Consider the following 26103-nt stretch of genomic DNA (forward strand, 5'->3'; position numbering starts at 1 on the left):
TCCCATTATATGAGTATACCCAGATCATTTAGCCAGTCCTACCTTGATTAACCCTTGGGTTGTTTCTGATATTTCAGAACTTTGTGCACATGAATGAGACCTTCTGTAAATGGAATTTGTAGGTGACTTGTATGCCAGCCTTCAGGATTACTGGGTGCTATCATATTTTTCTTTGCAGCAGCTGGACTACTAGAGTTATACAAGAATTTTCATTCTGTCAAAATATTACCATATTCATTTCGTTTTATTTTTGTCAATACGTATGTGAAATAGTGTCACATTTAAATTAACTCCTCCTAAAATTACATAACTTTTGATATGTCTATGGACTGTTTAACCTTTTTATCTGATAGTGAATTTTTCTGGTAGCAATTTGTGCACATTTCTCTAGTTTTTATTGACATGCCTAAGTTCTTTCTATATTCGAGAAGCTATTTTTCTGGGTTATGTGCATGGCAATTATTTTCTCCTAATCCCTCTGGCTTTTCTTGGGTTTGGTCTCTTTTATTTATGCTTTTTAATTAGTGAAATAGAATTTATTAATCCCTTTTTAAGGCTCTTATTCTGTACCTTTTTTGAGAAATTCTTTCTTGCTCTAAAAAAATAGAAATTATTTTTCTTCTAAAGATATGATATACTTTTGTTTCCTCTTCTTCTAAAATGTGAAGTAGGAATCTAATTTTTCTGAGGCCATTGAATTTTCTCAGCATCATTTTTTGCTTATATGCTTTTCCAAACAGTTTTTTCAATATTTCACTGTGAAAATTTTCAATATACAAAAAGAGTAAAAGTAATAAAATAATGTTCTGCATACCAACCATCTGGATTTAATTTTAACATTTTGCCACATATTGGTATATGTGTATATGTGTGTATGTATGGTTTGCTGGGAGAAGGCAATGGCAACCCACTCCAGTACTCTTGCCTGGAAAATCCCATGGATGGAGGAGCCTGGAAGGCTGCAGTCCATGGGGTCGCTGAGGGTTGGACATGACTGAGCGACTTCACTATCACTTTTCACTTTCATGCATTGGAGAAGGAAATGGCACCCCACTCCAGTGTTCTTGCCTGGAGAATCCCAGGGACGGGGGAGCCTGGTGGGCTGCCATCTATGGGGTCGCACAGAGTCGGACACGACTGAAGTAACTTCGCAGCATGGTTTGCTGAACCATTTGCAAATAAGTTGCAATGTTTTGGTATTTCACCCCTAAATATTTCATTATTCATCTCAAAAATAAGTATATCCTCCTACATAATCATATCAATATGAAACCTAAAATGTAACAGTACTTACCTAATATCATGTAATATCTAAACCATAGTCCAGTTTCCTCATTTGAAGGCCAGTTGTTTTATAGAATGGATCATACTCAAATTTATTGGAGTATTTCTTGATGGTATCATTTAATGTTTGTTTGACATCAAATTCAAATTTCCTGTATACTTGAACTTCAGTCTAAAGGCTTGATTAGATTCAGGTTAAATATGTTTTGCAAGGTACCTACTAAACATTAATAGCATCTTTGCCATGTATATATATCTGGGTCTATTTCTGAGAATTCTGTTCTGTCCCAGTAGGGGCAGTTTTGTATTCTTGTGCTATAACATATGGTTTTAATTCCTGTAGTTAAAAGAAGACTCACTGTCTTGTAGGGGTTCGACTCTTTCTCCTTATTCTTCTTTAAAATTGTACCGTCTACCTTTGTTGTTTTATTTGTCAAAATCTCTGAAGAATCATACCAAGATTTTGGTCAGAACCATACTGAATTTGTAGGTTAACTTAAGAAGAAATCAAATCTTTACTGTATGAGTCATTTCCCCATAAATGTGCTAAATCCCATTTGTTTAGGTAATCTTTCATGTCTTACACCAATGCTCAGTAGTTTTCTCTAAACAGGTCTTAACATATATACTTATTACCTCTCTATTGCTATGAGCTTATTTAAAAATGTACATTCTAATGGGTTGTTTGGTATACAAGCATTCAATTTTTTTTGTATATCAATCTTCTATTAAGCCACCTTGCTGGATTCTCCTTTTTTAAAATAGTTATTAGAGTCACTTGGATTTTCTTTGAAAAGTTATATGATCTTCAAATAGTACATTTTTATCATTTCTAATCTTTTATATTTTGTTTTTATTTTGTGATGCTTTTAAAGGCAATATTGAATAGAAATGGTAATGAATATTTTTCCTTAATTTAATGGGAGTAATTATTATTTTTTACCATTGAGCATAATATTTGGGATAGGTTTGTGGAATTCCCTACTAATCCTCAGTTAAGGGTTTCCAGTAGTTTAGTATGAATGAAAGAAACCACTTGACAATGGTGGTTTAACATTTCTACTAATGTTAAACAGACTCCTACTCAATGACTCAACAATTTCATCTTAGGAGAAATAAAGATGTATGTCCACTCAAAGACGACCAGAAACAGCTTTATTCATAAAACCGACCAAAGTACTGCATTCAGTCGTTCCATAAAACTATCATTTCCTTCTAACTAAGAACAGCCTCCTACAAAAGAGAATGGGTAAGCAAATGGTCATCTTTCCACTCAGTGTAACACTAAAAGCGAAGTCGTTCAGTCATGTCCAACTCTGCAACCCTAGCGTTTTTCTTTTCACTGAAGAATGTACTTTAGGATTTCTTTTATTAAAATTTGTGAAAGGTATATTTTATTTCACCATTTCTTTTTTTTAAATAATTTCATTTATTTATTTTTGGTTGCCCTGGACCACGGGCTTTCTCTAGTTGGAGTGTACAGGCTTCTCACTGCGGTGGCTTCTCTTATCGGGGAGCACAGGCTATAGGCACGCGGGCTTCAACAGTTGCAGCACATGGGTTCAGTAGTTACGCTGTGCACATCTAGGGTGCTTGGGCTGTCGTACTTACTGCACACAGGCTTAGTAGTCGTGGCTCGCAGGCTGTAGAGCATAGATGCAGAAGTTGTGGTGCACGGGCTGGGTTGCCCCGTGGCACGTGCAATCTACCTGGACCACGGATTGAACCCATGTCCTCTTTATTTGCAGGTAGATTCTCATCCGCTGCACCAGCAGGGAAGTCCTCACCATTTCTTGAATCATAATTTAGCTACGTATGGAATTTAGGATGACCGTTTTCCCTTTGTGTTCTGAAGATGCTATTCATTATGCTCCTGCCATCATAATTGGCAGTGCGTTTCCATTGTTACATCTTGAAGGGTAATCTTTTCTTTCTCCCTGGACAATGTTGAGAGTTCTTTTAATTTTATATTTTTGGTGTTCTGAGTTTGCACCATGATATATCTAGATGTAGGTTATTTTATTAGCTTGCTAAAACTCATTGTACTCTCTGATTCTGATAATTTATGTTTTTCATCATCAACCCTAGAAAATTCTCAGTAATATCTCTTCCACTATTGCCTCATATCCATTCTTCCTATTTTCTTCTAGTCTTCTATAAAATAAATTTTGGGATTTCTCATTATTTCCTACATATCCCTTGACCTTTTATTCATATTTTTCTCTCCTCATCTTTGCTGAGTTCTGTGTGGGCTCCTGAGATACATCTTGTATTAGCCTCGTTCTCTCTTCAGCTGTGTTTAATCTGTTTAACCTATTCTGTAAGTTTTTAACTACATTGACTGTATATTTCATTTCCAGAAATGCTATTTTGTATTTTCTCAAATGTACTAGTTTACTTTTCTATCCAATCCAATGAGTCGCTCAGTCGTGTCCAGCTCTTTGCTACCCCTTGGACTGTAGCCCACCAGGATCCTACCTCCATGGGATTTTTCCAGGCAAGAATACTGAAGTGGGTTGCCATTTCTTCTGCCAGGGGATCTTCCCAACCCAGGGACTGAACCCGGGTCTCCTGCATTGCAGGCAGACTCTTTACTGTCTGAGCCACCAGGGAAGCCCAAAGTCAATCATATAGAGTACATAAAATCTTCCCTTATTATTAATTTTTGAGCATCATGATCTGTTGTATGGGTGTTTCCTAATTTGTTTAATCCTTATTGATAGATATTTAGATTATTTCTAAACTTTTGTTGTTACAATGATGCTACAATGAACACCATTTATATATGTCTATTCACACATAAGAAAGTATACCTCCAGGTTGGATTACTAGAAGTAAAATTACTGGGTTGAAGGGTGTAGCATTTGTAATCTTGATGGATGTTGTCACATTGCTTTCCTAACAGGTTATGCTTGTTTATACCTGGCTATAGTAGTTCTCTAGCAATGTATGTGATGGCCTGTTTCTCCAGTCAGACTCACCAACATGGTGACCTTGGGGAATTTTGCCAATCTGATGGGTGGAAAAGATTATCTCAGTGTAGTTTTAATTGTATTGCTTTATATAGGTGAGGTTGAGTTTCTTTTTATGTATCTAAAGGCATTTGTTTTTCATTTTCTGTGAACTATCTACGCTGATCTTTTCCCCATTTGTTTTTTGTTGGGTTTTTAGTTTTTTGTGTTAATTTGTAAGAGCTCTTTATGTGTACATTTGTCTGGACGGGGCGAAAAACACTAAAATTCATATCTCAATTGTAAATTATTCTTAAACTTTGCTTCTGATGAATTTTAGTGTAAAAACTATTTACTTTTATGCATTTAAGTATATCAGTCTTTTGCTCTAAGGTTCTTGGGCTTAATGTTCCATTTCAAATTATCTTCCTCACTAAAATTATTCTGTGAGTTAAGTACTTTTACATCTGGTTTCCCCTGGCATAGAATGTATAGATTAAATATCTTCCCCCAAGATGACTACCAGATTGTTTCTATAACATTTATCAAATGATCTATCTCTTCTTGACTAATTTGAAGTCCCACTATTATTGCATACCAAATTCAAATAAATACTTGAGAAATATATATTTATTTCTGGACTTACTATTTTGTTCAGTTGATATGTTGTAGAGTATTATTTTTCCTTTTGTTCTTTTTTTCAAAACTTCTCTGCTATTCTTAATTTTCTTTTCCTTTATGAACTTTTGAATCAGCTTGTTCAGTTAAAAAAATAATCTTGTTGATGTTTTAGTGAGCTTTTAATCCCTTTAAACGCAGCTATTGTATAATTTAAGCAGATCGCTGTATTTTCTAACGTTGAAGGGGAGCTCATCTCCCTGTTTCGTGTCTGCTGATTGTTCTCTCATGGTGGATTTGTTTTCTCACTTGGTTCGTAATTTTTTTGTTGTGAACTTATCTTCGGTGAAAGTGAAAAGTGAAGTCACTCAGTCGTGTCCAACTTTTTGTGACCCCATGGACTGTAGCCTACCATGCTCCTCCGTCCATGGGATTTTCCCGGCAAGAGTACTGGAGTGGGTTGTCATTTCCTTCTCCAGAGGATCTTCCTGACCCAGGGATCAAACCCGGGTCTCCCATATTATAGGCAGATGCTTTATCGTCTGAGCCACCAGGGAAGTTCATCTTTGGTGAAAGTGCTTTTATTTTCCCATCTGAGAGACTTCAGTGCACTTTGGTTTGTAAAAATGTTCCTATAAAGCAATTTTGCATTTTTCTGTTGGGTGTTTTCAAACCAAATATAGGGTTTCTATACCAAGTTGTATAAATTTATATGTCAGCCATGCTTGAGGTACTGGTTTGGAGGTTCCATTTCTCATGGAAGAATCTCTCTTCCCTTCAACTTCTACCCCTTCTCAAACCTCAGAGAGAGTCAGGCTTACTTATTGTTAGAGATTTTCTGGCTCCCTGTACCGATGGGCCAGACTTTCACTGGCATCTCAGCTCTAGTACATCTCTCCTTGGTGCTGGCATCAGGCACCACCACCACCACCCTGCCCCCTACTTTCTGGGTATTGAAACTGCAGCACTAGGGTCTGTTTCTGACTTCAGCTGCATATTTTAAATTGAGCGTTGTTTTATTCTCATTTCTATGTTATGGCAGGAGAAAGTTCTACCTTTGCATCAACCAGCACTTGAAAAATCTTTGGGAACTCCCCTTTCCCCTGCCCTGGGTCTTATTTTGGTTTTCATAATAATCTGTGTTTGTCAAACACCACTTAGTTTCTGGGATTAGACTTCTGTATAAGGGATGGGCTGAGGCAGGAAGGAGAGCAGTGAGTAGGAGCTCTTGGATTATAACCTCTTGGGGAGCTTTTTAAAATATGCATGCTCCATAGCCTCACCTCCGTCTGTAGCCACGCTGTATCAGAATGGTGGTGGGTGGGAGGGTGATGGGTATTTTGGAAAAAGACCCCAAGATGCTTCTGTTCTGCTGCCCCTGCTTCTCCTCGACTCACCCTCCACTCCTACGGATAGTCACTATTCTCGTCTCAGATCAGATAAACAAGGCAGGAGTCACAGTGAATCATGGAGCGGGCCAACCGGGGTCTTCAGCACAGTCTCCCGTGCCTGGAATAGGTATGAGGCACTGCAATACTTTCAACTGCCTCTCTGTTGCCTGGGCCAAGTGTCCTAAAGCTAGGAAAATAATAGAGTGCTAAAATTGACAACTTTCTCTTAATGTATCCAAAGCTTCTGAAATACCACCCATCTCTTTTTATAGATTGAGACATTTAGCACCCAAGAGCTGTATAGATTTCAGCTTAGAAAATCTGAGACACATCATGGATTGTGGCAGTCGTTTCACTGTGAATTTTCTTTGCTGCAGGTTGAAATTGGATCTTCTGGTTCATGTTTAAAAATAGGAAAGTTAGCTGTTAAGAACAGAGTCTCAGAGATACGCCTCTGACATTTACTTAGAGTACAACCAAATGATGCCAAAGCCAAGGGCCCCCAAAGACATAGATTAGGCAGCCCTGCTTCCTCACTTTACAGAAAAGAACAACGAGGCTTCGGGATAGTAAACGACTTCAGGTAGTTACAGACCAAGGTGGTACCAAATCCATTACACCTGTCCTGTAACCCAGGACACTTTTCTAGTAAACCATGTCCACTCAGAACACATCTCAGTACTGACTAATCCATCCATCAAAGGGGACAAGTCACTTTGTTTTGTACACTATGATGGAAAGGACCTGACCATGATAAATGTTATAGTTGGTAAAGGAGATATCTTCTTCAGACATTCATTATCAACTAGGTCCTCACCTCCTAGGCGATAAGATGAAAAATGCATGATTAAAATTTTAACCCAAGACTTTGGTGAAAGAATTTAAAATAACAGTGTGTTAACAGCTGACATCCCGTAAACACTGGCCTTACTCCAGGCGCCATGCTAAGTACTTAACTCCTGTTCACTTGATTATCCACACAACAAGGACTGTGCTGTTATTATCTTCTCTTTACGGATGGGGAAACTGCAGGGCAATGAAGTTAAATAACTTGACCAAAATGACACAGCTCATAAGTGACAAGTAGGATTTGAACCCCAGGGACCATGCTTTTAGCTACAGTATACTATGGCTTCTCAGGACATCAAACCAGTCAATCCTAAAGGAAATCAACCCTGAATATTCTTTGGAAGGACTGATGCTGAAGCTCCAATACTTTGGCCACCTGATGCAGAGTCGACTCATTGGAAAAGACCCTGATACTGGGAAAGATTGAGGGCAAGAGGAGAAGGGGGTGGCAGAGGATGAGATGGTTGGATGGCACCACTGACTTGGTGGACATGGAGTTTGAGCAAACTCCGGGAGACAGTGAAAGACAGGGAAGCCTGGCATGCTGCATTCCAGGGGTTACAAAGAGTTGGACACGACTTAGCAACTAAACAACAAATGAAGTTAAAAGTTCTGAGACCAAAGAATTAATAGTATGTGTAATATATGTGCAAGGAGTCGGACACGACTGAGCGACTGAACTGAACTGAACTGAATATATGTGCAGGCTTTTCTGTGAGTGGCATTTCTAGAAAATATCCTCTAGATGTTGTTTATTTATTATTCATTTATTTTTAAATAAATAATAATTTTTGACTGCACTGGGTCTTAGCTGCTACACACAGGCTTTCTCTAGTTGCAGCAAGCAGAGGCTACTCCCTAGTGGCAGTGTGCGAGCTTTTCATTACGGTGGCTTCTCTTGTTCTGGAGCATAGGTTTAGGGCACTGGCTCAGTAGTTGTGGTGTGTGGGTTTAGTTGCCCCACAGCATGTGGGATCTTCCCAGATCAGGAATCAAACCCATGTTCCCTGGATTGGCAGGCAGATTGGCAGGTCACCAATGGACCACCAGGGAAGTCCCAGATGTAATTGAAAATCAACTTTCCTTTAGTGTTGAGTGCTATGGTCAGATGCTCAATCATGTCCAGCTCTTTGTGATCCCATGGACTATAGCCCACCAGGCTCCTCTGTCCATGGGATTCTCCAGGCAAGAATACTGGAGTGGGTTGCCATTTCCTCTTCCAGGGGATCTTCCCAACTCAGGGATCGAACCCGCATCTTTAACATCTCCTGCATTAGCAGGCAAGTTCTTTACCACCTGGAAAGCCCTTCATGTTGAGTTAGCAAATGAGAAGTCTGTTGTCTCCAGATGATACATTATGTCTGACAACCTTAAATGGGTGCTAGTTCTCAAAAACTTTTTAAAAGATATATAACTTTCCTGATTATAAGAATGACACACGTACATTAAAGAAAGTTGGATGATTTTTTTTTTACTATTTTTATTGTATTTATATATATGTACAGATGGTCCTAGATTTAAATGATGGTTTGACTTGAGATTTTTTAACTTTATAATGGTGTGAAAGCCATATGCATTCAGTAAAAAGTTTACTTCGAGGTGTGAATTTGGATCCTTCACTGAGCTGGCGATACGTGGTCCGATGCTTGTGGAGTGCTGGGCTGTGGCAGCCACAGCTCCCAGTCAGCCAGGTGATCACAAGTGTAAATAACCGATATCCTTAGAACTACTTGGTACCCACAGGTGCTGTTTTCCACTTTCAATACAGTATTCAATAAATTACAGGAGAGATTCAACCCAGTGTTATAAAATAGGGTTTGTCTCAGATGATTTTGCCCATGTGTACATGCTCAGCCTTTAAGTCGTGTCCGACTCTCGCAACCCCGTAGACTATAGCCCACCAGGCTCCTCTGTCCATGGGATTTCCCAGGCATGAATACTGGAGTTGGTTGCCATTTCCTCCTCCAGGGGATCTTTTTGAACCAGGGATCAAACCCAGGTCTCCTACACAGCAGGTGGATTTTCACCACTGAGCCAAGTGGAAGCCCTGATTTTGCGCACCTGTAGGCAAATGTAGGTGTTTTGAGCTCAGTTAAGATAGTCCAGGCTAAGCCAGGGTGTTCAGTAGGTTAGGTGTATTAAATGCATTTTTGATTTAGTGATATTTTCAACTCACCATGCTTTTATTGCAATGTAACCCCATCATAAGTCTAGGAAGGTGTGTGTGTGATATGAAAAAGTGTATAAGCTTGGGCATTACACTTAAAGAACAATGCTAAAATCAATTGCTAGCAACCTAACAGATCTGGGGTTGGTTTTGTTTTTTCTTTTTCATCCTGAATGCAATCATTTTCACATCTGTTATTCTTTGATGCATTTTTTGACTGCCTTGTTCTTTTGATTTTTTAAAAATGTTGTTGAGATATGAAATGAGCCGTTCACATTACAGGGTACAATTTGAAAAGTTTTACATAAGATGATAAATATTTCCATCAAGCCCCCAAATTTCCTTGTACTTTTCTATCTACCCCCTAGACCTTGCTGCCCCCAACCCCAACCCCAGATAGCCCCTGCTCTGCCTTCTCTCACTACAGATTCCTTTTCCCTTGTTAGAATTTCATATAAATGAATAATAGCATGCATTCCTTTTTGCCTGGCTTCTTTCACTCAGCGTAATTGTTTTAAGATTGACTTCTTTTTTTTTCATGTATCACTAGTTCATTCACTTTTATGCTGTGCAGTACTCAGTTGCTGCTGCTGCTAAGTCGCTTCAGCCCTGTCCGACTCTGTGCGACCCCATAGACGGCAGCCTGCCAGGCTCCCCCGTCCCTGGGATTCTCCAGGCAAGAACACTGGAGTGGGTTGCCATTTCCTTCTTCAATGCATGAAAGTGAAAGGTGAAAGTGAAATCGCTCAGTCGTGTCCAACTCTTAGCGACCCCCTGGACTGCAGCCTACTCAGTTGCACAGATATAATTGGTTTACCCCCTTTCACCTTTTGATATTTGGGTTATTTCTGGGTTTGGGGGCTGTTATAAATTAAGTTGCTCTGAAAATTAGTGTTGAAGTCCTTGGACATAATTTTCATTTCTCCTGAATAAATGCCTAGAAGTGGAATGGCTGAGTCGTATCAAGGGGACGTGATTTTCTTCCTAAGAAATCGCCAAACTGTTTTTCAGAGTTGACTGCATCATTTTCCATTCCCACCAGCTGTGATTGAGTGTTTCAGTGCCTCTACATACTCATCAGCATTTGATATGGCCAGTCTTTTCCATTCTAATAGGTAGCTGCTGCTGTTGTTTAGTCCTGCTCCAGAAGATCTTCCCAACCTAAGGGTCAAATCCATGTTTCCTGCATTGCAGGTGGATTCTTTACCACTGAGCTACTGGGGAAGCCCCTAGTAGGTAGGTAGTGGTGTCTTATTGTGGTTTAAATTTGCCTTTCCTTAATGGCTAATAGGCTTTCCCATCTTTTCATGTGCTTATTTGCCATTCACCCATCTTCTTCAGAGAAGGCAATGGCACCCCACTCTAGTACTCTTGCCTGGAAAATCCCATGGACAGAGGAGCCTGGTAGCCTGCAGTCCGTGGGGTCACTAAGAGTCTGGCACGACTGAGCAACTTCACTTTCACTTTTCACTTTCATGCATTGGAGAAGGAAATGGCAACCCAATCCAGTGTTCTTGCCTGGAGAATCCCAGGGACAGAGGAGCCTAGTGGGCTGCCGTCTATGAGGTCGCACACGCCTGAAATGACAGCAGCAGCAGCAGCAGCAGCATCTTCTTTGGTGAAGTATCTTTTCCGGTTTTCTTGCCCATGTTTATACTAAGTTGCTCTTTTCTTGGGCTTCCCAGGTGGTGCTAGTGTAAAGAACCGCCTGCCGTCACAGGAGATAAAAAGACTCAGGTTAGATCCCTGGGTCAGGAAGATGCCCTGGAGGAAGGCATGGCAACCCACTCCAATATTCTTTCCTGGAGAGTCCCATGGACAGAGGAGGCTGGCAGGCTACAGGCCATAGGGTCGCAGAGTCGTGCTGAAGCAACTTAGCACACACACTTGTTTTCTTATTTTTGAGTCAGAATTTTTTATATTCAGAATGCAAATCTCTTGTCAAAAATGGGACTTGCAAATATTCTCTCCCAATATTTTCAGCCTCTTAACATTGTCTTTCGAAGAGGACATATTCTTAATTTTTATGAAATAAGACTCAATCGATGTTTTTCTTTTATAAATTGTGTATTTTGGTGTTATAGCTAAGAAATTTTTTTGCTCCACTTGATGATATGAAGATTTCCTCCTATGTTTTTTCTAAGCATTTTATAGTTTTAGAAATGTTTCCAAATATTTAGGGATTTTCCAGTCATCATTCAGTTGCTAATGTCTAGTTCCACCATTGCCAGAGAGCACACTTACTATAAGTTGACTCCTTTTCAATGTATTGAAAGTTGTATTGTGGCCCAGGAAATAGTCTATCTTGGTAAATATTCCAAGTGCTCTTGAAAACTGCATGTTCTGTTGTGTGGGTGGAGTATTCTATAATTGTTAAGTTAGGTGATAGAATTGTTCAGGTCATCTATGTCCTTTGTTATTTTCTATCTATTTTTAAGAAAAAGAATTTGAAATCTCGTACTCTCTTTGTAAAATTGTTTCTTCCTCCTTACACTTTTACCATTCTTATTTTATGTATTTTGAAATTCTGTTATTAGGTATAAAAACATCTAGTATTATGCCATGTTTATGAACTGAACATTTTATCATTATGAAATTACTGTATTTATCTGATAGTACTCTGCTCTGGATCTCCTGTCTGATATTATTATATGCACTCTGGGCTTCTTTTTATGAGCGTTGGCACGATACATCTTTTTAAATCCTATGACTTTCAACATAATTGAGTAGTAACATTTAAAGTGGGTTTCTTGTAGGTAGCATATAGTTGGGTCTTGCTTTTTATCCAGTTTGACAATCCCCATTTTTTAACTGCAGTGCTTAGACCAGACATCAGCAAACACCAGCCAGTAGCTAAATCTGGCATGTGACCTGCTTCCATATGGCCCGTGAACTAAGAATGGTTTTTACATTGTTAAATGGTTGTTAAAAAATCAGAAGGAATATATGATAGAAACCATGTGTGACCCCCAAAATTAACATGTTTACAGTCTGGTCTTTATGGAAAAAGTTCACAAACCCCTAGTGTAGACTATTTATATTTCATGAGATGATTGATACGGTTGGATTTGAGTCTGTAGTCTTGCTATGTGTTTTCTCTGTCTCAGCTGTTCCTTTTTTCTCTTTTTCCATCTTCTCTTGAATTGAGTATTTTTATCTCCTCGGCTAGTTTACTAGCTATGACTCTTGGCTGTGTTATTTTAGTGGCTCTAGGGTTTGTAGTATCCATTTACTTTATCACGCCTACCGCTTCCTGTAGTAAACAAACCTACAAACCGCCCTTCCCTTTCTTGCCTCTGTCCTTTCTAGAATATTACTATCACGTATATTTTACAAATCTCCTGTGCGTGAATGCTAAGTCACTTCAGTTGTGTCCAACTCTGTGTGACCCTATGGACTGTAGCCCACCGGCTCCTCTGTCCATGGGATTTCCCAGGCAAGGATACTGGAGTGGGTTGCCGTGTCCTCTTCCAGGGGTTCTTCCCGACCCAGGGATCGAACCCACATCTCTTATGTCTCCTGCGTTGGAGATTGTGTACATTCTCCAATTGGAGATTGGAGTACATTGTGATTACTTTTGCTTGAATCAGTTATCTTTTTAAATATTTAAAGTTAGAAATAAAGATTTTACAATTGCCTACATAGTTACCATTTCTAGTGTTCATTTCTGTGTGTAAACCCCTGTTTCTACCTGATCTCATTTTTCTTCTGCTGGAAGGGTTTCCTTTAGTGCATTTGATAGTTCAGATCTGAGGTAATGCTTTCTTTCTTTTTTTCAGTTTTATCGAGGTACAAATTGACAAATAAAAGCTATGTATATTTAAGGTGTACAACTTGATGCTTTGATATGCGTGTACGTTGTAAAATGATTTATTGTTGTTTAGTTGCTCAGTCATGTCCAATGCTTTGTGACCCCATGGACTGTAGCCTGCCAGGCTCCTCTGTCCATGGAGATTCTCCAGGAAAGAACACTGGAGTGGGTTGCCATGCCCTCCTCCAGGGGCCTTTCCAACCCAGGGCTCGAACCCACATCTCCTGCATTGGCAGGCAGGTTTTTTTGTTGCTGTTTTTATACCACTGAGCTCCCGAGGAACCCACTGTAAAATGATTACTCAAAGTAGTTGACATATCCATCATCTCACATAATCCTTTTTTCCTTTTTTTTTTTGCTGGTAGTAAGAACACTTAAGTACACCCTCTTAGCAAATTTCAAGCCTACAGTACTGTTAACTACAGTCACCATGCTGTACCTTAAATCCCAGACTTACTCATCTTGCATAACTAAAACTTTGCCTCCCTTAACCAGTATCTCCCCTTACCTGTACCCCCAGCAACCGCTGTTGTACTCTCTGAATCTATGTTTGACTTTTTCTAGATTTCATATGTAGGTGGATCGTGCCGTGTTTGTCCTTCTGTGCCTGGCTTATTCCACTTAGCAGTATTCTCCAGGCTCATCCATGTTGCTCAGATGGCAAGATGTCCAAGACTGAATAATATTTCAATATGAATACATGAGTGTATGTGTGTGTATGTCTGCTTATGATAAATTCTTTCAGCTTGTATATGTCTGAAAACACTGCTTTATCTTCACTTTTCATAAATACTTTTGTTTGGGATAGAATTCTAGGCTGGCTGGGTTTCTCCCCTTGGTACTCTAAAGATATCACTCCACTGTCTTAGAGCTTGTATAGTTTCTGACATGAAATCATCTACAATCCTTTTCTTTGTTGCTTGGTACATAATATTTCTTTTCCTCTCTTCTTTAAAGATTTTCTCTTTAACACTGGTTATCAGCAATTCACTAGTGTATTCGTGTTTCTTGTACTTGGGGTTCTCTGAGTCTCTTGGATCAGTGGGTTTATAGTTTTTATCCCGTTTGGAAAATTTTTGGTTCCTATTGCTTCATATACTCTTTCTGCCTCCCATCCTCTCCTCTTATTTGGATGGTTGCACAGGTGACTGATTTTCTATTTTTTTTTCAGTATTTTACTTTGTTTCATTTTAGTCATTCATATTGCTGTGTTTTCAAGTTCACTTATCTTTTTTTTCCCAATGTGTAACCTGCTATTAACACCATCCAGTATATTTTTCATCTCATGTAATGTAGTTTTTAATCCCTAGAAGTTTGATTTATGTCTTTTTTATAGTTTGTATTTTAGGACTTCCCAGGTGGCACAGTGGTAAAGAATCTGCCTGCCAATGTAGGAGACACAGGAGACGTGGGTTCAATCCCTGGGTTGGGAAGATACCCTGGAGAAGGAAATGGCAACCCACTCTAGTATTTTTGCCTGGAGAATCCCATGGACGGAGGAGCCTGGTGGTTATAGTCCATGGGGTCACAAAAGAGGTGGACACAACTGAGCACATGTCTCTATTTAATGTGACTAAGAGATCAGTCCTGGGTGTTCTTTGGAAGGACTGATGCTGAAGCTGAAACTCCAATACTTTGGCCACCTCATGCAAAGAGTTGACTCATTGGAAAAGACTCTGATGCTGGGAGGGATTGGGGGCAGGAGGAGAAGGGGACGACAGAGGATGAGATGGCTGGATGGCATCACTGACTCGATGGACATGAGTTTGGGTGAACTCCAGGAATTGCTGATGGACAGGGAGGCCTGGTGTGCTGTGATTCATGGGGTCGCAAAGAGTCGGACACAACTGAGCGACTGAACTGAACTGAACTGAATATTTTGTCTATCATTTCCTAAGTAGAATAGAGTAATAATAACTGACTTAATATAATTTCTAATAATCCTATCACCTGTGTTATTTCTTCCTAAAGTTTAATTTATTAATTTTTCCCTGTTATGAATTTTTCTGTTTCTTTGCACTTTGGTAATTTTGTATTAGATGACAAACATTGTGAATTTTACCCTGTTGGGTGCTGAATACTTTTGTGTTCTTTAAAATACTCTTGAGATTTGTTCTGGGTCACAATTAATTTCCTCATAAAGAGTTTGATCCTTTTTTGTCTTGCTTTTAAGCTTTATCAGAGGCATCAGAGTAGTGTTAGTCTAGGGATAATCTTTCCTACTACAAAGGAAAGACCTTTAGTACTCTTTAAGTACCCTTAAAGAGTGAGTTTTTCTGGGTTTTTGTTTTTCACTGTGGGAAGCAGTTAAACAGGAAATAACTGGCCACAGTCATTATTCTTATGTGAGCATAAGAATTATTATTGTTGTGTGAGCTCACATGATTCTTGTGTGAGCTCCAAGCACAGTTTCTTTTCATCCTTTCACTGGCCCTCATTCATTTTAAGGTCAGCGCTGGGCTGACGGCTCCGGGGAAGTCCTCTGGGGATGTGTGGGGTTTCACTCTCTCCTCTGCATCTTGCTACCTGCAAACCCCAAGAGCCTTTGCTTCTCTGGGTTTCTGCCTCTGTCCCCCCAACTTGGGTGACACCCTTGACTGTTCCACTGCCCAGAAACTCTCTCAGTGTAGGAAGAAGGGTACCTGGGAAGCTGGCTCCATCTGTTTCCATCCCTCAGGGTTTACTGTGTCTCTTTACCCAAATTTTAATATCTTCAGAATCTTTTTCATCTTTTTTTGGTCTATTATTTTAATTGTTTCAAGTGGAAGGGTAAATCTTGTCCCTCTTCCATCTTGTCTGGAAACAGAAGTGGTTTCAAGTGACTTTTCATTTCTTGGTGCTTTGTTCTATTAAGATATTATCTTTCCACTAAGCATGTTTCATTCTCATAATTGCTTGTTAAAGCTTCTCTATTTATAAAGGAAATGAATCTTTGAAAAGACAAATGGCCTACTGTGGAAGGACATTTGCAACAAAAGAAAGTTTTTTACTATATACATGACTCTTACAAATCCATGAGAAAAAGATAGGAATTATAATAGAAATGGTCAATGAGGGTATTTTTCAAATGGGCCCCCAACTAGTAATCAAAGAACTACAGACATGGTTTTGGATTGAGCACCATCGTTCTTCCTTACAGATGCTGATGTTGGTAAGAGTGTGAGAAGCGGCACCCCAGCTTGTGTTGATGGGCACGTGTGTAGTCTCAGCCTTTCTTGTGTGTATGTTGTCAGCATATATCTAGATGCCTAAAAGTGAGCGTACCTTGACCCATAGTTTTACTTTATTAATTCATTCTGAAACAAACTATGAATAAGGGCAAAGACTTAGGTACATGATGTTTCATATGTCAGTGTTCACAGTGGTGGAAATATTAAAAACCACTTAAATGGACTCAGAGATTGGTAAGCAGATTTGATACATCTATAATATGGTTTTTGTGTAATCATAAAAACAGCATGGTTGAAAATTAAATGATATGAAAAGACATATCACATATAAAGTGAAAATACAGTGTATGGAACAGCATGATTCTGTCTTTGTTTAAAAAACTGATGCCTTTGATTATATCCAAAAATGTCAGTATTGGCTATTTCTGAGTGGTAAATTTTGAGCGTGTTTTTATTTCCTTGTTTACTTACAGTTTCCAATTTTTTACCATACTATCCCTTTGTAATAAAGGTTATTTTTGTTATGTAACAATGTGTATGCTCCATTGTATACAATTCTTTGTGACCCCATGGACTGTAGCCCACCAGGCTCCTCTGTCCATGGGATTCTTCAGGCAAGAATACTGGAGTGGGTTGCCATTTCCTTCTCCAGGGGATCTTCCTGACCCAGAGATCTAACCTGTGTCTCTTGCATCTTCTGCTTGGTAAGTGAATTCTTGACCCACTGAGCCATCAGGGAAGCCCTTGTTATGTAATGTTTGTTAAATGCTCTAGGGCTTCCCTATGGCTTGGATGGTAAAGAATCTGCCTGCCATTCAGGAGACCCAGGTTCAGTCCGTGGGTGAGGAAGATCCCTGGAGGAGAACATGGTAACTCACTCCAGTATTCTTGCCTGGAGAATCCCATGGACAGAGGAGCCTGGCGCACTACAGTCTACAGGGTCGCAAAAAGTCTGACACAACTGAGTAACTAACACTTCACTTTTCTTTCTGTCATTAGCTGAGGATGGCTGTAGGCACTTGAGCGTCTAGACGAACAGAAGGTCCGCATCCCTCTCTTCAGAGATGTTTGCACGTTCTGTTTCTTGCTTTTCTCTCCCATCACTTTTAGAAAAAGTCAGGCATGCTACATGCTAAGTTACTTAAGTCATGTCCAACTCTCTGTGACCCTGTGGACTGTAGCCCTCCAGGCTCCTCTTTCCGTGGGATTCTCCAGGCAGGAATACGGAGCGGGTTGTCATATTCTCTTCCAGGGTATCTTCCTAATGCAGGGATCAAACCCACATCGCTTATGTCTCCTGCATTGGCAGGCAGGTTCTTTACCACTAGCGCCACCTGGGAAGAGAAAAAGCCATGGATCCGTGTTAACAGAATCCACATCTGTAGTAAGAAAAAGCAACCTCTTTGCAAATTATTCACATTTGTCTTTTCCCTCACTTTAGACCATACCTTTAAAGGCTGTGATTCCATTATTGTTTTGACTTTTTCTTCCCTCAGTAAAAAAGATCTTACTGGGCAGGCCTTAGGATCTTGAGGCTTTACCTATAGGAAAATTAAATGCTTAGCAGTCAGTTTAAATGGGTTTAAATGAGTCAGTTTAAATGAGGCCTTTTTCTTTTTCCAAGTAAAACTTGGGATGCCAAGTAAATTCTATACTTGGAAAGGAGCAGATCAGTCTAGTACAGACAAATGAAATACTAGTGATCCCCAAACCTGCTTTAGGAAGTCCTTCTCCAGGGAGAATGCTTTTCAGGAATCAGTTTGCAAAGTAATGGGTAGAATTGTAGCTGTTTTGGTTTTTTTTTTTTTTTTTCCTTGTTACCAACTATGTCCTAAATCCACTGGTATACTCATTTAACACTCTTTTTATTTTATTTTTTTCACCTCAAGGCATGTGGGATCTTAGTTCCCTGAGTAGGGATTGAACCCACTCCCCCTGCAATGGAAGTGCAAAGTCTTAACCACTGAACCACCAGGGAAGTCCCTCATTTACCTCTGTTGATTCTGGGCACTGTGTACACTGGAGATGTGTACAAGTCTAAGTGTGGGGCAAGTGTGGGGTGGGGAAAAGTCTCCTGGGCCAGGCTGGCCCCGCTGGTCTTGGAACCCGTTAGGAGTGTGGGTCAGGCTGATGTAGGCATGTTACCTACTATGGAATCGACCACGGAGCAGGAACTCAGGGTGACTCCACAGGGTAAATCCCCATGATTCTGGCAGGTGCAGCTGAGTTTTCTGTTCTAGATGCTTCTTACTCTTCCTTGCCCATCTCCACTGAGGGCACACAGCCACGCGACTCACCAGCGGGCTCTGAGTGGTACATGCTCACCTGCCTGGTGCTCCGTTCTGTCGTGAAGGACCTGATGCTTCAGTGTCCTTCCACACATTGCTCTCTGCCATGTGGGTTCAGCACCTGCAGACCTTGAGACACACTGTCACTCCAGCAAGAAGGGGACTGGACCCTCTGAAGGCACACGGCCACCGAGACCTCCCTGGTGTGCGCTCAGACTCTGGGGCCTTTGGAACATGAGAGCCAATGTGACTTGACTGTGGCTGATAAAGCAAACGGTTGTCTCTTGTGTCATGTGATAGAGATGACTGCTCGTTTCATAGCTGTGGCTTTTCCCCCTTCTGTCTCCTCAGAAATCGCAGGTGCTCCGGTGTCTGAAATTTCTGGGCCTTTCTCAACAGAGGACATAGCCAGCAACTGCGTCCCTGCCCTGCCGTTGAACGAGCCTGTTTTGTGGATTGTCTCCTATACTCTCATGAGCGTGTGTGGAGTCATCCTTCTCGTTTTAATCACCCTGCTGCTACTTCCGGTCCGGTGTAGGCATCACCCCCGAGATCCCGAGGTGGTCAACGATGAGTCCTCGCTCGTACGGCATCGCTGGAAATGAAGAGAAAAGCCTAGTGACCGTGAACTCGACAATTAAGACGATTCAGTGCAGCAGGCAGGGGTTATAAGGCAAGGCTTCTTCCTGTGCGCACTAGTCTTAAATCTCTGTTTTGCTTCCAGATGCCTTCCAGATTCACTGTATTTTGATTCTTGACTTTACAGCTTCCTCTTTCTCCCCTACTTCCAAGGAAAATGATAATAAAAAAGCACCTCATTCTTAATCAAAACAGAGTGAATTGGGCTTCAGGCTTTATGTAGCTGGTTATGCCAAACTATTTGGGTGTGCCGCCCCCCACCCCCCCCCAAAAAAAAACTACACAAGCCTTGGCTTGTTCTCTTTTCCCTTCTATGTCTGGAGAAATAAGTGCATATACTTTATAACTCTTCTTAGCTAATGGGAAGCTTTTTGTATTGATCACATTTAAGGGTATTTTGTACCAGGATCCATCTGCATCAAAGTGATACAAAAAGGTTTGCAATATGACAGTGGGAGAAGTAGTCTGGGGCCTGATGATAAAAAAACATCCTGCCCCTTTCTGAGTTGGAAGGAGAGCATCAGGCCCCTTTTCTGGGTCTCTCTGGGCTCTGCCTGCGTGTTCAGTCGCTTCAGTTGTGTCCAACTCTTGGTGACACTATGGACTGTCGCCCGCCAGGCTCCTCTCTCCACCGGGTTCCCCAGGCAAGAATACTGGAGTGGGTTGCCATGACTTCCTCCAGGAGATCTTCCTGTCCCAGGGATCGAACTCACAGCTCTTGCATCTCCTGCATTGGCAGGGGGGGTCTTTACCACTAGCACCACCCGGGAAGTCCTGGGTCTCCCTGTGATCTGAAGGCGAGCTGGACTCTACTAGGAAGAGATGATCACTCAAGTCTCCACCAGCCTCTTCTGAAGACAGAAAGCCTTCAAATGCAAAGGAAGCCTACTCTTTGTACTCAATACTTGCATAGTACTATGGGTATGAAAGTAAAAACTACCTCTGTCAACACTTGGCCCAGGGTCCTGTGCCTGCTGAGGGTACAGGCAGCCTGGTTCCAGCCATTGCCCCCACCTAAAGAATCCTCTTTCCAGCAGGAGAAACGCAATAGGTGCTGAACTGCAGATCAACCTGGAGATGTTCTGTCACGGAGCTGGTTATCATCACATACGCTTACTCTTACCCAAAATGAATAAACACCGTATGAAGGAGAAAAACAGATTCTCTTTCAATAGCTTAACTGTTGCTTTTCCAGGTCTCCCCTGAAGGTAGGTTGCTGATTATTCTTTTGGGAAATAGAGACATGGCTCAGTGCCCATATCCCTGACCAGCTCTCCGAGGATGTGAGGGAATTTCTACTTTTTCCTGTGCTTTGGAACCATGAGCTTCTGTGCGCAGAACCGCCAAGGCTCAAGCACACCCAGCTGAAACAGCTTGACCAGGTGCGACAAGCAGCTGACCTACATGCTTCTTCCCTTTGGCATGTTCAGTCTTTGGTGATGAGTCAGGTGTGCGGTGGTTTCCTTGTTTGGGGAACTCCACACTTGCTAGCATTTATTTGAGGACTTTGGCGAAGAAAAGCAGAAGCCTTTAACTTGAGGTCATTACAAGAAGGGTTTAAAGGCAATACCCTTTCTCTTGCTGTGTGCCAAGTTCAAGGGTCCCTTTGCATCACTGTTGGGGTGGGTCAGATATACACTACAAACCCGGAAGGGCTCACTGAAGCATTGCCTCTGGCTGGGATGTTGTTCGTGTTCCTGTGGATGTTTCAGTCACCTGCCTGGTTCACTGTCTCCCCAAGTCACGTCCATATTGAGAAATAGATGACCCTGCCAAAGATGACTGTGCCGGAGAGATGCAGGGCCATTGATGTGTGTCTTGGTGTCCTCGCGGACACTAAGTGGGCCCCAGGGCCACTCAGTCTTGTGGCAAAGGACTGAGTTACATCTTAGAACATGGATCTTCTGTGTTCTTTAAGATGCCTTCAGGTGTGGCTGTGGTGAGAATGGGGCCCTCTTGAAATGGGATGAGAACAGGACATTGTCATCAGAAGTTCATTGCCATTTCCAGCCTCAGCTAGTTGAGAGGTAATAATTTCAAAATACATTTCAGAGATAGAAATCTCTGGGAAGTCCAATTCTCTTTTTGCCCTCTTGGCTTTTTCATGGGTTCCTGTTTAGTGGTCCACTTTACCTGGATGTGAAGGTGACACCTCTTGACAGTACCTTCCCCTTGCTCTGAAAAACCCAAACTCCTGAAATAAAAGGAGGTGATTGTATATACGACCCGGTTAATTCTGCTGCTTATTGCTTTACTCGGGCATCTTCTGTTTCATTTGCCCGTGTTTGGTTTCTGAGCTGGAGACCGTCTCTCCTGCCACCAACTAGCAGGCATGGTTCCCAGAATACTTGATAATAGCAAGTTAGATTTCAAGCTTGGGTGTTTGAATGAAGTTTGCTATAATGCTCTGTATTTCCTATCAAATTTCCTCTACCTTTTCATCTGAGATGTCAGTGGATGTGACATTTTAATGGAAATACTGAAATTACAAAAGCATAACTTAGCAACAAGAATGAAATAGACAATTGAAATTGGGACGTTTTCCTGGCATGCCTTGCTGCTGAAATTTGGACTTTGAGTCAAAACCCTGTTAGTGACACGCACCTCCTCCAGTTATGTAAATTGATCCTTCGCTTGGCAAACCTTCAAGCAGGCTTGCTTTGAACAGGAAAGGAGATAGCAGCCCTTTGGGGGTATCATTTTTATCAGGCAGCACACTGTGGAAGGGGCTGGAAGATGGTCCTCTCCTGAAAGATGCAAATTAGCATCAGGTTTTTGTCAAAACCTTGTCAACTCTCTGATAGAAAAAGGATGTTTTTACGTGAACAATGTATTTTTTTAAATAGGCTGATGCTTTATATTCTTGATGAGTTATTCAGAAGCCTGAAATGAAACCCTGTCTTCAGAACCTGAAACTGTTTATCAAAAATAGCAATGAGATGGGGATTGATTATATTTTTTCCTCTGGAATTTAGAAGAACTGCAACCGACTGGTGTGTGATCACCATGGTGAACTATTTTGTGTTTCTTATGAGCCAAAACACAGGGACCTGGTGTTAAAGAAATAGATTCCTGGTGTGTGACAACAGGGACGGTCTCCCTGAACACAGCCCTCTCCCAGACTTTTGTAAGGATTTTTCTTACCTGCTTCTGTGAAATGCAGACTTTTTGGTCCGAAATAAATTTGGGGTCAGTTACAGTTCAAAACTGTGAAAGTAACTCCCAGCAATGAGGTATTAACAACTTCACAGAGCTTTGGGCCGTAGATTCTGCAAAGCAGTTTTGCTTTGGGGATTCCATTATCTCCTTCAAGAGAAGCAGAAGGACTATTTCTTCATTTAATAGGGTCTCCTCTCAAATAGAAATTTGTCAAATTCCTCTTACCAGATCCCCACTGGGGGAGTTGCCAGGCATGGTTTAGTGCCAAGTTCTAGCCTGGTGTCACCTGATGTCATTAGAAATAAATCACTGCCTGACAGCCTGTTCCATAAACAACAATAATTGAGTTTCACAGACTTCATCCTTATTAGCAGAAAGCAAATAATTGAGTGGAGTCCCAGTGCATTTTTCTCTTGCATAAACTTATTAGAGTTGATAACAGAACGGTTCAGAGGGAATACTTGCCACTGAGGGTGTTATCTCTTTTAGGCAAAACAACTAAACACCAACCATAAAATGTAAAATGATGAGTTTTGCCAAAAGAGACACTTAGATTTCTGGGGCCAAGAAAACTCCACACAACAGAAGTTGTTGTGTACAGTTTCCGTGGGTTTTAAGAATTTCAGATTTGAACTTGTGGCAGTTTTTCAATTAAATAGCAAGATGGAAAAATACATTTTGAAAGTGAAGAGGGGAAAATACAAATATAATCGAAACTATGCTAACAAAATAAGCGGAATTAGCTCTTTTGGAAAATGGCTTCAGTTCCAGGAATCAGCAGATTTCTTTTACTCTTAACATTGCTGAAGCCATGGGAGATGTCATTTATTTCACACAGCTGAAAACTCCAAATTTCAAGAACATTCAAACTGGAAACATGTGTTAGATGTCAGCACAGAAACACAGAAAACGTGGCCCCTTACACTTGCTTGGCATTACCTGATCCAGGTGAAGACTGGTTCATCCAAGGAACAGGGAGTAGGTGCTGGTTGGGACTAGGAGAATTCTAGAACCTGGGAAGGGCAATGGGAATAAGAGGTCATATCCCTTGGTCAGTAGATGATGGCCAACGTCTGGACGAACTGAGAACATCCCAGGATGTCGTAGGAAACTCATTTCCCCCAAGTTTGGGGTGCAGCCTACTTTCTTAGGAATTTTCCAAAGGAACCTCTCAGGATGTACAAATTTGTCAAAGAGAAACTTGCTTTGGAGCCATCGCCTCTGTTCTAACACAACTGGAGAGATCTGAACTCCCAAGCAGGACATGATCCTTAGGTTGCAGGTTCAAGGTCATGCCCTAGGAAGTTCATGGGACGTGGTCAAGAGTCTGAAGCCAAAGGGAGCTGGTGAAGTTTAGGATCTGAGCATCCGGCCATGTCAACCCAGCCCTGCCGGCCAGTTCACTGACTCAGAATCCTGCAGCTTCATGAGCACACTCCTTCTCCAGGGATACCTGCTGTCAGCGACATGACCAGGAAGAAAGGCTTGGGGGCAGCAGAAACCTCCCTCAGGGCACCTGGACACCAGCATCCTCACAGGTCCACACTGGCTTTGAACGTACACATCCTTGTCAGAATTCGGGCAGCTCTGGACTCAGGAGATGCTAGTACACAAACCCAGCTTTCAGCCTTGGTAAGAACACCTTCCCGGGGGCGAGCGGAGATGGCCTGATGCCCCAAGTCAGCAACACTGTGGGATGTGGTCGTGAGAGCAAAGCCAGGCCTCCTAGTGATGCAGTGTATCTTCAAAACCTCTAGTTACTGGTATTAAGTACGAATGGGTTGTCATTTCCTTCTGCAGGGTATCTTCCTGACCCAGGGATCAAACCTGTGTGTCCTGCGTTGGCTGTGGATTCTTCACCACTGTGCCCCCTGGGAAGCCCTAACACACAGGTGTGCCCCACACATATCTATCTGAGTAGAATATTTTGCCAATGTAGATTTATAATTATAACTTATATAATTACAAATTATAGATTTATAAAATAGATTTTTGAATACAAACTCAGCTGTCATATTGATGATGTCATTAAAAGGAAACTTGAAATGTTGAAAATCTTTGGAACCTAGCCTAATTTGACATTGATATTTTTCCATAGAACTTCCTTCCTTCCCGTTGGAATAATTTTACTTTTTTTATTCATGATGCACACATGGATCAGAATTACATGAGAAACAAGTGTCTTAAAAGGGCTTATTTTTTCCGGTTTTTTAAATGTTAGGTGCAGAGGTAGTTGAAAGTTTCCTGATATAACTAAGGTTTTAGCTTGCTTCATTTCATGTGTTAGAATAAAATTGCACCTGCACCTCACATTCTGGTAGTAACACTTCTGAGTGAAAGTTAAGAAAACTTTTCAAAAATTATCTTTGTGAGTTAAAGAAAAATAAGCAAAGCTAATTAAGAATCTATTCACTTGTAATGAGAATCACCAAAAATAAACTTTGGTAACCCCAGTTTCTTTTACAATTTGGTGTTCTTTGCTGCTAGTGGTGACTTGGAATGTTTAATTTTTTTTTTCCTGACTGTGGATATAATTTTACACATCCTTATCAATGAGGCTGGAAGTTTAGGGTTGGAATTAGCATAATGAGAGGGGGAAAAATGGATGAGATTTACCATGTGCTAATAAAAGATGAAGTTTTGTGATCTAGAATGATGTATTTCCTACTATGTCTGTTAATTTGCACCATTAAATATACTTAAAGTTTAAAATCCCTATGTTCAATCATGTAAAGTAGCCACTGATTTTTTCTCAAAAAGGGTGACTTTTCTGCACTAGCAGTGTTTATGTTTTGGCTAAAGAGTTGAAAGCCTTGTATTCTTTAAAAAAAAAAGTCCTAAAAGTAGTGCTTTAGAAAATGTATTTTATGTGTGTATCTCAGATTTTCATCCTTCAATACACAATTCATACGTGTCACTTGTATTTCTGGAAATGCTTCAGGTTATTTATATTTCCCTTTTGGAATATTCCTCTATTTTTAATATATCATGTTGATTTAAATCTGTGTCACCATAGGACCAGGAGCAGGACTGTCGAGGTGTTTATGTCATCTGAAAAGAGGTTATCTTAGTTACTGATCAGTCTCCAAATTGTTATACACCTCAAAAGTGGAATTTTCTATAATAATCTTATTTTTCTACCTGTCTGTTCCACCAGTTTGAGATGTGCACCATTGAAAAGGAAATAAAAGAGCTGATTTGTTTGAATAAATACTACTTCCAACTTGTTGGGTTTGGAGTTTTTTTAACACTCAGTTCAAGTCACATTTCTGAAGTTACTGTCGGCAACATGTCATGGTCTGCTTACCTGCACTACTTTAATGGGGGTTCCTAGAAAATATTCAAGATAGAGTTGAATGGAGAGCTGGAAATTGGAGAAGAATGAAATACTTTAGAATGTGAGAACCATCCTGGGGAGTGGTGGAGAGAAACCACCTGTAGAAAATACCCCCAACAAATACATTTAAATGATCTCAAGGATTGAACAGGGCTGTCATGTGGGAACTGAAAATGGCCGGACCAGGAATACTCCTGCCGGAGATGGGGCGGGGATGGGGGGCGGGGGGTGGTCTCCAAATGCTGCAGGTGAGAAGACAGCTCCAAGTCACGTGCCCGGGAAAACACAGCAAAGGGTTTGCCCTTGTAGTGGGCCCACCTCCGAAAGCAGAGCTGCTTCTGGGCTGCACTTTCCTGCCCAGGCGCAGTGCTCAGTCACACCTTCCAGAAGCCTAGGGATCCAGCTGAGAGGGGTGTGTGCCAACTCCAGCCAAGCACAG

The 26103-nt window shown here is 41.0% G+C and overlaps 1 protein-coding gene across 1 annotated transcript in view; it reads left to right on the top strand.

The window, feature by feature from the left end:
• BACE2 (beta-secretase 2) overlaps window positions 1-25554 on the top strand; it is a 111168-nt gene extending 85614 nt beyond the window's left edge. The window contains exon 9 of the mRNA XM_027546611.1: window positions 18881-25554. Within this exon, the coding sequence (XP_027402412.1) occupies window positions 18881-19134 (254 nt within the window). The 3' untranslated portion in view covers window positions 19135-25554. The remainder of the gene's footprint in view (window positions 1-18880) is intronic.
• Window positions 25555-26103: the final 549 nt, after the last annotated feature.

The sequence above is a fragment of the Bos indicus x Bos taurus genome, chromosome 1, assembly GCF_003369695.1.
Source record: "Bos indicus x Bos taurus breed Angus x Brahman F1 hybrid chromosome 1, Bos_hybrid_MaternalHap_v2.0, whole genome shotgun sequence".
Classification (NCBI taxonomy): Eukaryota; Metazoa; Chordata; class Mammalia; order Artiodactyla; family Bovidae; genus Bos; species Bos indicus x Bos taurus.